General features: G+C 40.7%; 2 protein-coding genes across 8 annotated transcripts in view; both read right to left on the bottom strand.

The window, feature by feature from the left end:
* LOC123939747 (cell cycle control protein 50C-like) overlaps window positions 1-6,815 on the bottom strand; it is a 52,555-nt gene extending 45,740 nt beyond the window's left edge. For both annotated transcript variants that reach the window (XM_046001567.1, XM_046001566.1), the window contains exons 1-2: window positions 6,516-6,815; window positions 2,345-2,455 (exon numbers count right to left, since the gene is read on the bottom strand). In XM_046001567.1, coding sequence (XP_045857523.1) covers window positions 2,345-2,455; window positions 6,516-6,746 — 342 coding nt within the window. In that variant the 5' untranslated portion in view covers window positions 6,747-6,815. The remainder of the gene's footprint in view (window positions 1-2,344; window positions 2,456-6,515) is intronic.
* A 2,993-nt stretch (window positions 6,816-9,808) lies between these two features.
* CMSS1 (cms1 ribosomal small subunit homolog) overlaps window positions 9,809-12,689 on the bottom strand; it is a 384,493-nt gene continuing 381,612 nt past the window's right edge. For all 6 annotated transcript variants that reach the window (XM_046002287.1, XM_046002292.1, XM_046002291.1 and 3 more), the window contains 2 exons: window positions 12,231-12,319; window positions 9,809-10,118 (listed from right to left, as the gene is read on the bottom strand). In XM_046002287.1, coding sequence (XP_045858243.1) covers window positions 10,035-10,118; window positions 12,231-12,319 — 173 coding nt within the window. In that variant the 3' untranslated portion in view covers window positions 9,809-10,034. The remainder of the gene's footprint in view (window positions 10,119-12,230; window positions 12,320-12,689) is intronic.

Here is a 12,689-nt window from a genome sequence, read left to right on the forward strand (position 1 = left end):
ATGATTGAGTAGAAAGAAAAGCTGATGATACAGGAGAGGACAGAACTGCTGACTTAAGTCCTTATAAAGGCAAGAAAAGAAGGCATCTATGTACCAGTGGAGATAAGCCTGCAGATAGGAACAGGGATAGTTGACCTGGTAAAGGGAGGGTGGGGGGAAGGTTGAGTGTGTAGCGCATACACTTTCGAGTAGGTAGTTGTGGTGTAACATGTGAAGCACGGTCTCTATCCTCAGGAAGGTTCCTGTAGGTAGAGGAAGTGAATCCACAGGATATTACTATACAACTGATTATAATAAGTTCATCAGAAGAATGGAAACTGCTCCCAGGATATGAATGTGGGCAAACTGTTGCTGGAGAAAGGAGTGAAAAGGAGGCTCAAGGAATGCCTAGGATTGTTAGGGTTTTAAAACAAGTGGCAGAGAGTGGGGAGAGTTTCTAGGCAAAACAATAGCAGAAATAGAGAGAGTTGTATTGTGGGAAAGCAAGTTGGTCTGCTGGCCGGAGTACAAGGTCTCCTTCCTCTATCTTTTTTTTTTTTTAATATTTTATTTATTTGACAGAGAGAAATCACAACTAGGCAGAGAGGCAGGCAGAGAGAGAGGAGGAAGCAGGCTCCCCGCAGAGCAGAGAGCCCGATGTGGGGCTCAATCCCAGGACCCTGGGATCATTACCTGAGCCGAAGGCAGAGGCTTTAACCCACTGAGCCACCCAGGTGCCCCGACCTTCCTCTTTTTATGAAAAGGTAGCTGGCCCTCAGGTGGTTGGAGAGCAACCTGAAAGACTGCTTTTTTGGGGGGCAGGGAGGATGGTGAACTTATTTTGCAAACAACAGCTGGTTTAAAGTAGGGGAAGCCAAAGGCTGGTGGGTAGTTTGATACTACTGGACCAGGAGGCCCAAACTGAGGCAATGACAAAGAAAATAAAGAGGACAGGGTGGTTACAGAGATGGATTGAAGAATAGTGTCCACACATCAGAGGCTTAGATGAAAAAGGAGTTGGCAGGGTAAAGTCAAAGATGGTGTCTTTACCATCTTTGGTGATGGGATCTTTACCAGCAAGGGAAATAAGGAGGGTTTTCCAGGAGATGATGATGATTCTCATTTGGGACCAGCTGTGTCTGAGGTGGAAAGCTCAAGGGGAATGTTCAGTGGGATGCTCAAGAGAGAGCCTGCCTATACTTAGATTCATCCCATGCAGAGTCATCTGAAAGGGAGAGAGGGGGATGACCAAGTCAGGGAGGTGGACACTGTGGTGGGAGAGGTGTGAAGTCTAGAGGACAGGACAGGATCTTTGAGGAGTTGAAGGGAATACAGTTTTTCATTTATTTGGTTGTCTTGACTACCAGGTAAAATTGTGGAGGCCCTGAAAAGGTGCCTCTGGTGTCTCCCACTATAGGGATGGTAACTGAGGGATGACCCCAGCTGTCACTGCTTTGAAATCATCCTGTGTTTGCACCAAGGCCATGCTGTCCCTGGTGCTCTCAATGGCTGAGCATAGCAGGGATACTGAGGCAGACTCTGTCAGGGATTCTCCGTTGGCCTTGCTGAAACTTCCTAAAGAATACATTGGAATCCAAGACCTTTCTCCCTAACTTCCTCCCTTCCTTCTCTGCTTCCCATTTCTTCACAGGGTCAGAGCTGTGTTGTGATCTAACAGCTCTTCCAGCTTCCTCTGGCTCTCTCCCCATTTTCCCTCACAGGCAGTTCCCTCAGTAAATCTCTTGCATGTCTAATCCTGTCTTGGCGTCTGCTTCTCAGAGGACCTGGACTAACATAAGACTTTAATCAGCACAAGGGCAGGGACTTCTTTTAATATTTCTTTCACATTTCTCACAGTGCCTGACAGCCAGGCCAAGAGTTGCCTTAGGGATTAGGCAATTGCAAATATAGAATGACTTGAGGGGGTGGGGTAAGGGAGGATGGGGGAGAATCCCAGCAGGTGTGTGACCCCTGATACTAACCTTGTCCAAGTCACTTAACCTCTCAGCCCATTAATTTTCTCACTATAAAATGAGTGGTTAGGTTCAGTGATCTCTATGGTCTCCTCTTGTGTTGACATTTGGAATAGAATCTGATTGATATTAAGAATTATGTTACAAAGTAGGGTAGGTAAAGAGTCTGGAAACTTAGAAACAAAGGAGAAGAATAACATTCTAAAATAAAAAAGTAGGGGGGGAGTCGTGCATGAACTCGACACTTTGTAAGGTCCCTCACCAGTACTCTGTTTCATTTTTTGTATTTTCAGTTTTGGAAAGCTCTTGGTGGAAATCATGAACTTACTGCCAAGTGTGAAATGGGAATAGATCAGTGTACAGCTAATTGAAGACTCTTGAAATTCACTTACCTGCATTATCTCTGAAAGGTAAAAGGGAATAGAGCAGGTGCATTCTTTGTCAAAATTAGTGGCATCTTCTCGCAGTTTTGCACAATTTCCACAGATTTTTGTGTATTTAATCTGTCAGGCAGGGAAAAGAACAATTATTAATTAAAAATTACATGAGTTCATATTTTAAAAATCAATTCCTGAGTCCACCTATGTCTTTAAGCTCTGTGTCAAGGGCATGGACTCTGGGACATGAATGAAGGACAGTCCACTGCTGGGCACAAAGTGTTTCAGGAGATGCTTGGGAGGAGTGGGCCCTTCTACATAGGCTTTCATTTTCAGACCTGGCAGTATTTTGCCACTGACCTGGAATTCAGTGTTTCTATTGTATATTTATGCAACCTGTTGTGATGTACGCTTGTGTCTCCATCATAAAGAGGTGTCATTAGGAAAGTATTAGGCAATGACTCACGAGAACTGGATCTACAGCCTGAGGCTAATCAGCTTTATGGGGAAGTCACTTCATCATTTTTCCATTCTATTGTATGGAAAATATTTATACTAATGAATTTTTCTACATGACATCTAGAGGAAGTTATTAAAAAGGACCAAACACAGAAAAAGAAGGGCTTCCAAAATGTAGGGTTATTGATATATGTGGAATAATTCTGATTTTAAAATGTTGTCATATTCTGTTTTTTAAAAGTTAAATTCTGTTTAAAATAGTATCGTGGACTCGTTAAAAAAGGGTGGTGTGTTCCAAATGAACAAATCCCATGAGCTCTGGCTAAGAGCCTCAGTTATGTAAAGATATAGCTGGAAGAAGCTTAAGGAAGGAAGGCTCACAGAGGCTGTACACTTCCATTCTCTCTTTCCTCACTGTGTTGAAGAATAATTAGATTATGGGAATGGGGAAGAGCAGGATAACAAGGGAGTAGCCTTCTCCTTGGTAAACTGCCAGTGGGATGTAGGATTCTTTGGGAGGGAATACTAACAAGAAAGACAGCATTTTTTTTAATCCTTGCAAACAACTGGGAGTTTTGAAGCCAAAGAGCCAAAGCGTTAGTACTACGTTAAAGATAAGCCAAAAGGCTACTTAATTGTACTTAGATCCTTATATTTACTTGTCATTATTTTATATATGTATGCATGTATGTATGTATGTGTTTTTAAGTTCTTTAAAAGTCTTTAAAAACACAACAAGCCTTCAGCTATTATTTTGGAAAATATTGATGTGCTGTGTGTGAAACTGCATTCAAAATTTTAAAAAGCTTTAAAGAACAGGGCTGTATCATAACTGACAGCATACTGAACCGTGACTGAGGAAATCAGGGTTCAGTTCAGTCAATCTTTGACTTTGATTTAAATATTTAATCTCAGGGTCCACATTTTATTGATCAGCATCATTTTGTCCAGCAATTAATTGATCTGTGATCTTGCTGTCGTAGTATTCATTCTACTCCATGGATTCTTGTTGGATTTCTATTAATGCAAAATTAGGAAAAAAATGTGTTTCATGAGCAAATGATCTATGAGTAGATGATACCTAAGGGTTTTGGTTTTTTTTTTAAGATGTTATTTACTTATTTATTTATCTATCTATTTGACAGAGAGAGAGACCGTGACAGCAGGAACACAAGCAGAAGGAGTGTAAGAGGAAGAAGCAGGCTTCCTGCACAGCAGGGAGCTCCATGTGGGGCTCTATCCCAGGACCCTGGGATTATCACCTCAGCCAAAGGCAGATGTTTAATGACTGAGCCACCCAGTCACCCCTCTAAGGTGTTTTCTAGTTCTAAGTTTTATGTGGTAGCCAAACTACAGAACCAGCCCAAGTGTCCATAGACTGATGCATGGATAAAGAAGAAGTGAGATAGAAATATAATGGAATATTACTCAGCCATCAAAAAAGAGTAACATCTTGCCATTTGCAATGATGTGGATAGAGCTCAAGAGTATTTCTTTAACATTTTATTTATTCATAAAGAGTGAGAGTGGGGGGAGGGGCAGAGGAAGAGGGACAGAGAATCTCAAGCATCTCTACTGAGCTCAGAGTCTGATGCAGGGCTTGATCTCACACACCTGTGATCATGATCTGAGCAGAAATCAAGACTCAGACACTTAACTGACTGAGCCACTCAGGCATCCCTGGAGCTAGAGAGTATTATACTCTCTATAAATGAACTATGTCAGTTAGAGAAAGACAAATATGATTTCACTCATAAGTGGAATTTAAGGAACAAAGCAAATGTGTAAAGTTAAAAAAAAAAAAAAAAAAAGAAACAAAAACCAGACTCCTAACTATAAAGAAACTGGTGGTTACCAGAGGGGAGAAGGACAGAGGGATGGGTGAAATAGGTGACTAAAGATGGAAAAAAAAATAATAAAATCAATAAAAATTTATGAGGAAAACATCTATGATCTACTTTCTTGAATGGCTTTGTAAACCTATAGCTCTAAAATGACAGCAAAGATCACAATCTGCTTGCTCCTCAGAAATTTGGAGAGGCAGGAACAATCATTCTTGCTTAAAGGGAACTGGAATAAAGTCACTTCATTCTTGTAGCCCAAGGGTAAGTGAGAAGAGGAAAACCACTTAGAACTCTTCTACTAGGTCTGTGCTTGATCTCACTGGCCTGGAGTATGCACTTCATCTTATCACCCAATATAATGAAATACATCCATGTGCAAAAGAGGATCTCACTATCACAGTGGTTTCTGGTTTTCTTGTATAAAAGCAACATGGTGGCTCAGTGGGTTAAAGCCTCTGCCTTCAGCTCAGGTCATGATCCCAGGGTCCTGGGATCGAGCCCCGTATCCGGCTCTCTGCTCAGCAAGGACCCTACTTCCACGTCTCTGTCTGCCTCTCTGCCTACCTGTGATCTCTGCCTGTCAAATAAATAAATAAATAAATAAAAATCTTTAAGAAAAAAAAAAAAAAGGCAACATGTCCTATCTTAAGTGACTAGGAAAAAGGTCAATTGGAAAATATCCTTAACACAATAAAAATCATTCCGTGGAAAGCTCTCTGCAGAATGGTTAGTGAACTGTGGAGTGAGGTTTCCTTCAAATGCACGAGGTGACATCATTTAGCAATGGCTGCCTCTTAATGAAGGCTGCAATTCACAGTGAGTGAGTGTGGATAACCAGAAGGGAAGAAGCAAGGGAAGGGGGGAAGGAAATCAGAAAGAAAAGGTGTTGGTGAAGAAGAAAACAGAAAAAGTAAATACGATGAGCTGTTTGTGGAAAAGGCAAGTTTAATTCTCTCTTGCCATTTTTCATCTGCTATTTGGTGGACACTGGTCGTTTAAATCTCACACTGGAGGACTCAAAAGGACCTCGGGGCATTTAATTCCTGGGGAGATAAACTGCTGAGAGTTGGTAGCAGAAAATATAAGTGGAAAGGCATTAGAGCAGTATGGTTTGGTAAGAGGACACATTGTGTGAAAACACATTGGTGTTTTCCTCTTTAAAGCCCTGTTTGCCCTGATCCATTCTTCCACTAAGTTTGCGCCTATTATGTACTGGGCAGTGTGGAAGGAAGGGGTTGTGGATGTGGTGAACAAGGCAGCCATGGCTGAACTCTCTGCTCTTACCACACACGGCCTTAACTACTCTGTCATTAGCTCATTGAGGGCAGGAATCAACTCTTACTTATCTTACTCATGTGCAAACTCTCAGTCTCCAGCAGAATTTAGTTAATATTTCTAAGTATCCTTAAGAGGCCAGAAAGATTTGGGTTCTTGGCTTTCCTAGATTAAAATAATGATCTCAGAGGGAGTTCATTTGCAATGGGAAAGACACAATGCTTGAAAGTGGGACAAAATTGAAGACCTCTTTGTCTCTTTACTTTATCCATATGATTCACAGGCATCTGGCAGTCATTTGACCCTGCCTCTCCTCCTACCTCTATCAATCCTTGGTCAGTTCTCTGGCCAGCTTAAAAAGCTTCTGGGTTTGCCAGGCTCCTGTAAATGACTGGCTGAGCAGACCAGCGTGAGAGTGAGTGTCCTTAAGAGGGAGTAGAGATGAATAAAGCCAACACACAGGCTGCCACCACCTGTACTGGCTAACTGAAAAAGGGATGTTCTAGTCTCATTTACTGAGGGGCTGTGTTCTCAAACTAATCACTCATGTATAGTCCCAAAGCTGAAAATTCTTAGAATCTACATTAACAATGTAAGATGGGACAAACCTCTATTTCCTTGATACTCTTTGCAGACAATGTAAGAATGATGCCGACACCAAGGCAGAATACTCCTGTCGCAAAAAAGCCAGAGAGGACTCCAGTGGCTGTGAGTTGTAGCCGGTAGGCAGGCAATTTCTGCTGCTTCAGGGCAGTGTTGTCTGGCAATCGGGACTGACTTTCCTCAGATGTCCTCTTCATTTTGGTCCTGCAGGTGACTGAGGTATACTTTCCAGGCATTTATAACATTATTACACACAGTAATACTGCATAATGTTAATACTAAATGAAGAATTATACGAACTTTCCTTTTAGTTGCATCTACTTCCCAGAATTATTCCTTAACTGAACCTGATATTCAACAGGATATAACACAGCTCTCTTCAATCAGCCATTGGTATATTTTACTTTAGGCTCAAAAAATGTGTGCTAAATGCCATGCCCAGGAGGAATAGTCCCTAGCAGGGTCTGCACAGACCAACATCCAGTGACATTGGGAAGCAGTTATAATGGGCTACTTCTGGGATGTGGTGACTAATTCAAGGCAAGCCCTTCCTGAAGGGGGAGCATGGATTTATCTTTGAGAACTTGCCTAAAGCCTTGGAGATTAATTAAAAAAAATAAAAGTTAGGGCTATCAGCTTTTTTCCAAATGTAGCTGCTTCTAACATAAATATAAACTAAGTTGGAAGAATGCTCTCAGATTACAGCTAACTTTGCTATTTGTGATAATGAGGAAGAGGGAAGCAAACCGGGATTGTGGAACACAGATGTCTAATCTCAGTAGCTGCCAATTTTTTCATCCATAAGAAAGACTCCAGTAGAAAGTGTACATTAAAACATCTCCTCCTAAACTTTTTCCAAGAATGTTCCTTAGAGTAGCTCAAATGAGGCAAAAGAAAGGAAGAGGAAGATTGATACTCAATTGAAAGTTCAGTATTGCAATATGGTTTGGTTTGGGGTTTTTCTCATTTATCAGAAATCCCCTAACATTTCATTGGACTGTTAATAATTACTTTCTTTTCTTTAAAATGTATTTAAGGTACAAATTTAGGATTAAAAAAAAGGCAACTTTCTAATCTTCCTTTTTTATACTATTAGGCAGAGCAGCCATCCTGGATTATTTTTATTTTTATTTCATTTTATTTTTTTAAGGGGAGGCAGAAAGAGAGGTAGAGAGAGGATCTTAAGCAGGTTCCACACCCAGCGTGGAGCCTGATGCTGGGCTTGATATCATAACCCTGAGATCATGACCTGAACCAAAATCAAATCAGACGCTTAACTGGCTGAGTCACCCAGGTACTCTTAGACTATTTTTATATTAAAGAAGGCAACAACTTTGGCAGGTGTACCTAGTTTAAAAGAATACAAAATAAATGCAAAAACTCACACTAGATGGAATTCAATTCAGAGTTGAAGCTTTCCACTTGCAAAACTGGGAAAAGCAAATGCAGGGGGACATTTTTGGCACATCACTTGAATCTGGCTTAGAGACGGTGGCAAGTATGGCTGCTGGTATCAGCCTTGTGTGAGAAGATGGCAGTGAACACTTCTAATTCACATCTATTTGTTTTACTAAATGAACATGGACAAGAACTTGGGTTTAAAAGGCAGCAACAGCTTACAAAATTAGATTATATATGCATGGTTGGCCTACAAAATAATCAGGTACGTTTGCCACCTAGGAATTTGGTCCAACATTGGGTGGGATTATACTACATAGATAACAAACACCTAGCAAAAGGATTATTACAGTAACAAATCTGTAAGAACAGAATTTCTGAAGCTTTTTATAAAACAACAAAACCAAACCAACTCAAATCTCAAAGTAGGAGAAACTTTCATGTAGTATATTAGTCAGGGTTCTCCAGAGAGAAAAAACTAATTGGAGGTATGTAAAGAGATTTTATTAGAAGGAATTGGCTCACGTCGTTATGGAGGAGGCTGGCAAGTCCAAAATCTGCCGAGCTGATATCTTGATTTGAGTCTAGTGGCCAAAGGTGCTGTAAAATCAGGAAGAGCTGAGGTCCCAGTTTGAAGGCTATTAATAGGAAAAGCCAATGTTTCAGTTGGAATCAGAATTCTCTCTTATTTGTGGGGGGGTGGAGTGGTTTGTGGAGGGTGTGTGGGGGTGAGCAGTGTCAACCTTTTGTCCTACTTAGGCTTTCAACTAACAGGAAGAGGCCCACCCACAAGAGGGAGGGCAATCTGCTTTACTCAAGTTCTCCCCTTTAAATGTTTACCTCATTTGTAAACACCCTCACAGAAACACTCAGACTAATTTTTGCTTGACTATCTGGGCTACCTCTGGCCCAGTCAAGTTGACACATAAAATAACCATCACAGGTATGAAGCGAATACATTTCTGAGGTAAAATTCCTAAGACAGCCAGATCTCACTTTACAGGCACTTTTATATTTACATATTTCTCTTTTAAATAAATATACTTCAAGGATACAGATATACTCTGTATATACTTAAAGGATACAGATATACTCTGTTCATATACTCTGTTTTTCAAGTTTCTAGAACTGGGTTTCCTTACCCTCAGCACTACTGATTAATATTTTGGGCCATATACTTTGTTATTGTGGGGCTGTCCCATAAGATGGTAGGACGCTGAGCAGTACCCTTGGCCAAAGGATACTACCTACTAAGTAACAGCAAGTCCCAACTCCCCACTAGATGCTAGTAGTATCCTCCCAGTTGTGACAACCAAACACATCTCCAGACATAGCAAATGGATCCAGGGGTGCGGGGTGGGGGGAAGCAAAATTGTCCCTGGTTGAAGATCCACAGTTCTAGACTGATATGGATATGACAACTTGCTAGCAGTTGTTACAGTTGTTATATTGTGGTATCATGAGATATTTCAGAGTGTGATTTTTTTAAGTCTTTGCTTTCATTTCTCATGTTGTGTAGGTACCTTTCCCAGGTATTACCAGACATTTTCTGTAAATCTGAGATTATTTTAAAATAAGGTACAAAATAATTAAGATAGTTGTAGTTATATTGTTATCTTCCATATATTTGCCAAGTGCCACATACACCCACAACTCTTTCTATCAGCACCACTGCACCCTTCACACCAGGACCAGGCTTCAGTTTAGGAGTCTGTTCCAAGCGTACTGTCAAATGGAAGCCTCAATAATCCTAGAAGGTATCATTCCCATTTTGCAGCTCTTGAAACCAAGGCTCAGAGAGGAAAGTGGCTTGGTTAAGGTTGCCCAGATGCTCTTTCCCTTCTGCAAAGTAACATGAGAGGCCAGCTGGTAAAAGAAAAACTGTCTCCTTAACAAAAAATCATACACAAGCTGGTGATACTTTATTATACAGAGAAGTTGGCAAAGGACAGCTTCATTTTTGTTAAAGAATCTCCACCACCAAAAATTTCTAGTGATTCATGGTGTGATCCAGTTAACATAGTAAAACAATAGTTGATATTTACTGAGTCCTTGCAATATTCCAGAGCTATTAAATGAGATGCAAATCCCACCATAAAAACTGGAATTTTCATTAGGACCCAGACTTAGAAAAGGCCGAGCTTCAAAGATTCAGACTTGCATAGACTGAGGACTCCCATTTCCAGAAGTTCAAAAACCTCCTTTCTTATCTAAATGAGAGAAAAGGGAAAAAAAAAAAAAAAAAAAGAAAAAAGAAAAAGAAGAGGTTAAGATCAAGAAAAGATGGTCTTGGTGAATAAATTCAACCATCTGGACTTTCTAGTATTTGTGTAGCTGTTACAGCCAGAATCAGGGAGGGCAAAAATCTTAACCTGTGTTTTATTCAGAATTGAAATATTTACTTAAGTAAAGGAAGAGGTACTTAATAAAACATTTAAGGGCCCTTTTGTAACCATTCAAAACAAAATCTCATAAAAAAAATCTTATACAAAGGTTTTCAAGATACCCAAAGTATGGCAAGATTGCACACATATTTCAATATAGGATAGCTGATAGTAATGACATCAACATAATACAAATAACTGGGTGACAAGGTTTTTTTCTTTGACACAATTCCTTCTTATCATTATATTTAGAAAACTTTCAGTGGATTACTCAGATTTCACATTATAACTGAAATAAATCAGATATAGACTTAAGTGCCTAACATCAAATTTGTGAACTGGTTTTAAAAAAACCAGTCACGGGGCGCCTGGGTGGCTCAGTGGGATAAAGCCTCTGCCTTCAGCTCAGGTCATGATCTCAGGGTTCTAGGATCAAGCTCCGCATCAGGCTCTCTGCTCAGTGGGGAGCCTGCTTCCCCCCTCTCTCTCTGCCTGCCTCTCTGCCTACTTGTGATCTCTGTCTGTCAAATAAATAAATAAAATCTTCAAAAAATAAAAAATTAACATTAAAATAAAAAAGCAGTCAGTTCAGGGCATAGGTGTGTGTGTGTGCGCACATGTGCGTATATTTGTGTATGTGTGTAGGAAACTGAAAAAATTGTCTTTTAACCTGTATGGATGTCTGAAGTAACTCACTGATCAATCATAACCAGGTTGGTCATTCTGGGGATATAGTTTTAAGTAGTAAGTTAATTTATTCAGCATGTTTGGAGGATTAATTCCAAATCTCTTTGATAGTTGCTGCCATGATTAATTAGGTTGGTGACTGACAACCACTTTTATTATTGGATAAATCTTTTTCTCTCCAACAGACTTCTTCTTCTTCTTCTTTTTTTTTTTTTAAAGATTTTCTTTATTTGACAGACAGAGATCACAAGTAGCCAAGAGGTAGGCAGAGAGAGAAGAGGGGGGAAGCAGGCTCCCTGTCAAGCAGAGAGCCCAATGAGGCACTCGATTCCAGGATCCTGGGATCATGACCTGAGCAGAAGGCAGAGGCTTAACCCACTGAGCCATTCAGGCACCCCTCTAACAGATACTTCTAAACATTGGGCTAGATTGAAAAATTGTCCCATGATACACAGTAGGTGGCAAATCAATTTTTCACATTTTGATGATAATGGATTACATTTATTTATTTAATTATTTGACACAGAGAGAGAGAGGGAGATCACAAGTAGGCAGAGAAGCAGATAGAGAGAGAGAGAGAGAGGGGGAAGCAGGCTCCCCACTGAGCAGAAAGCCCGATGTGGGGCTTGATCCCAGGATCATGACCTGAGCTTAAGGCAGAGGCTTTAACCTACTGGGCCACCCAGGCGCCCCTGGATTACTTTTATAATACAGAATGAGCTAATGCTGCGGCCACAAAGGCACTTAATCAGTTTTAATACACTGAGACATCAAAATAATTTCCCCACTAAAACGAAAACAAAATAGCACTCTATATTAAGTGAGTTTTGGGGCATGGGAGATGCAGGCCACGAGGCAAGTTTGTGCCTCTACTCCCTCACACATTTTTAAGGATGAAAGACAAAGATGACTATGTCTCTAAAGCAGGGCACACAGAAATGTGCCAAAGTCCCCCAGATCTTCCTGTTTCTCAAAGGTACAATACAGATGTGATCCCCAGTAGGGGCAGAGACCCCTGGTCATGTAAAGAGAAAAAAAGCTGATTCCTATAAAACAAAGGGAAAGGATACAGTTAGGTCTAAGCGGGTGAGATGGACTCTGTAATTGCAGTTACTTCAGAGTTAAAAGATAGAAATCATTTCAATGGCCAGAATGTGCTGGCTCCCCACATCAAAGATTTTATTACTGTGTCTGAACTCAAGTTCAAGTTGAAGAAGAAAAGATTAAAAGCAATTGCTGGTTACACGGTACCTCGGGAATGTCCATCATCCTCCTCAACTTCTGATCTCTCCAGTTCCAGTCAAAAACAAGAAACTTTAAGGGGTTCAAATTAAGGCCACCTGAAAGAAACATAGAGAGAGTTGCCACAGCAAAGACCTCATGACATAAGCTTATTCAAATGACTTTTTAGTCTCCTGGTTTCTTTTTAGTTCACTCGCTGTCCTCTCCCCCAGCAACTAATCTCTGCACACTGAAGGAGGCGGACCTTGCTGATGGAAAACAAATGCAGCACTCTGAGATTGCTTTCCTTACAATCTTATCATGATTCTGAGGGAAGCAGAGAAGCTGCTAAGCTTGTCAATTGCTCAAGTGCTGGCAAAGAAACAATCCCAAACCTCCATTTCAGAAAGCCCCAGAGGGTGAAGTCTCATTCCTGACAGGAATTTGGTAAGATGGATCCTGCAGCCTGGGTAGTGGCCCTTCAGAGGA

This window comes from Meles meles, chromosome 4, assembly GCF_922984935.1.
Source record: "Meles meles chromosome 4, mMelMel3.1 paternal haplotype, whole genome shotgun sequence".
NCBI lineage: Eukaryota > Metazoa > Chordata > Mammalia > Carnivora > Mustelidae > Meles > Meles meles.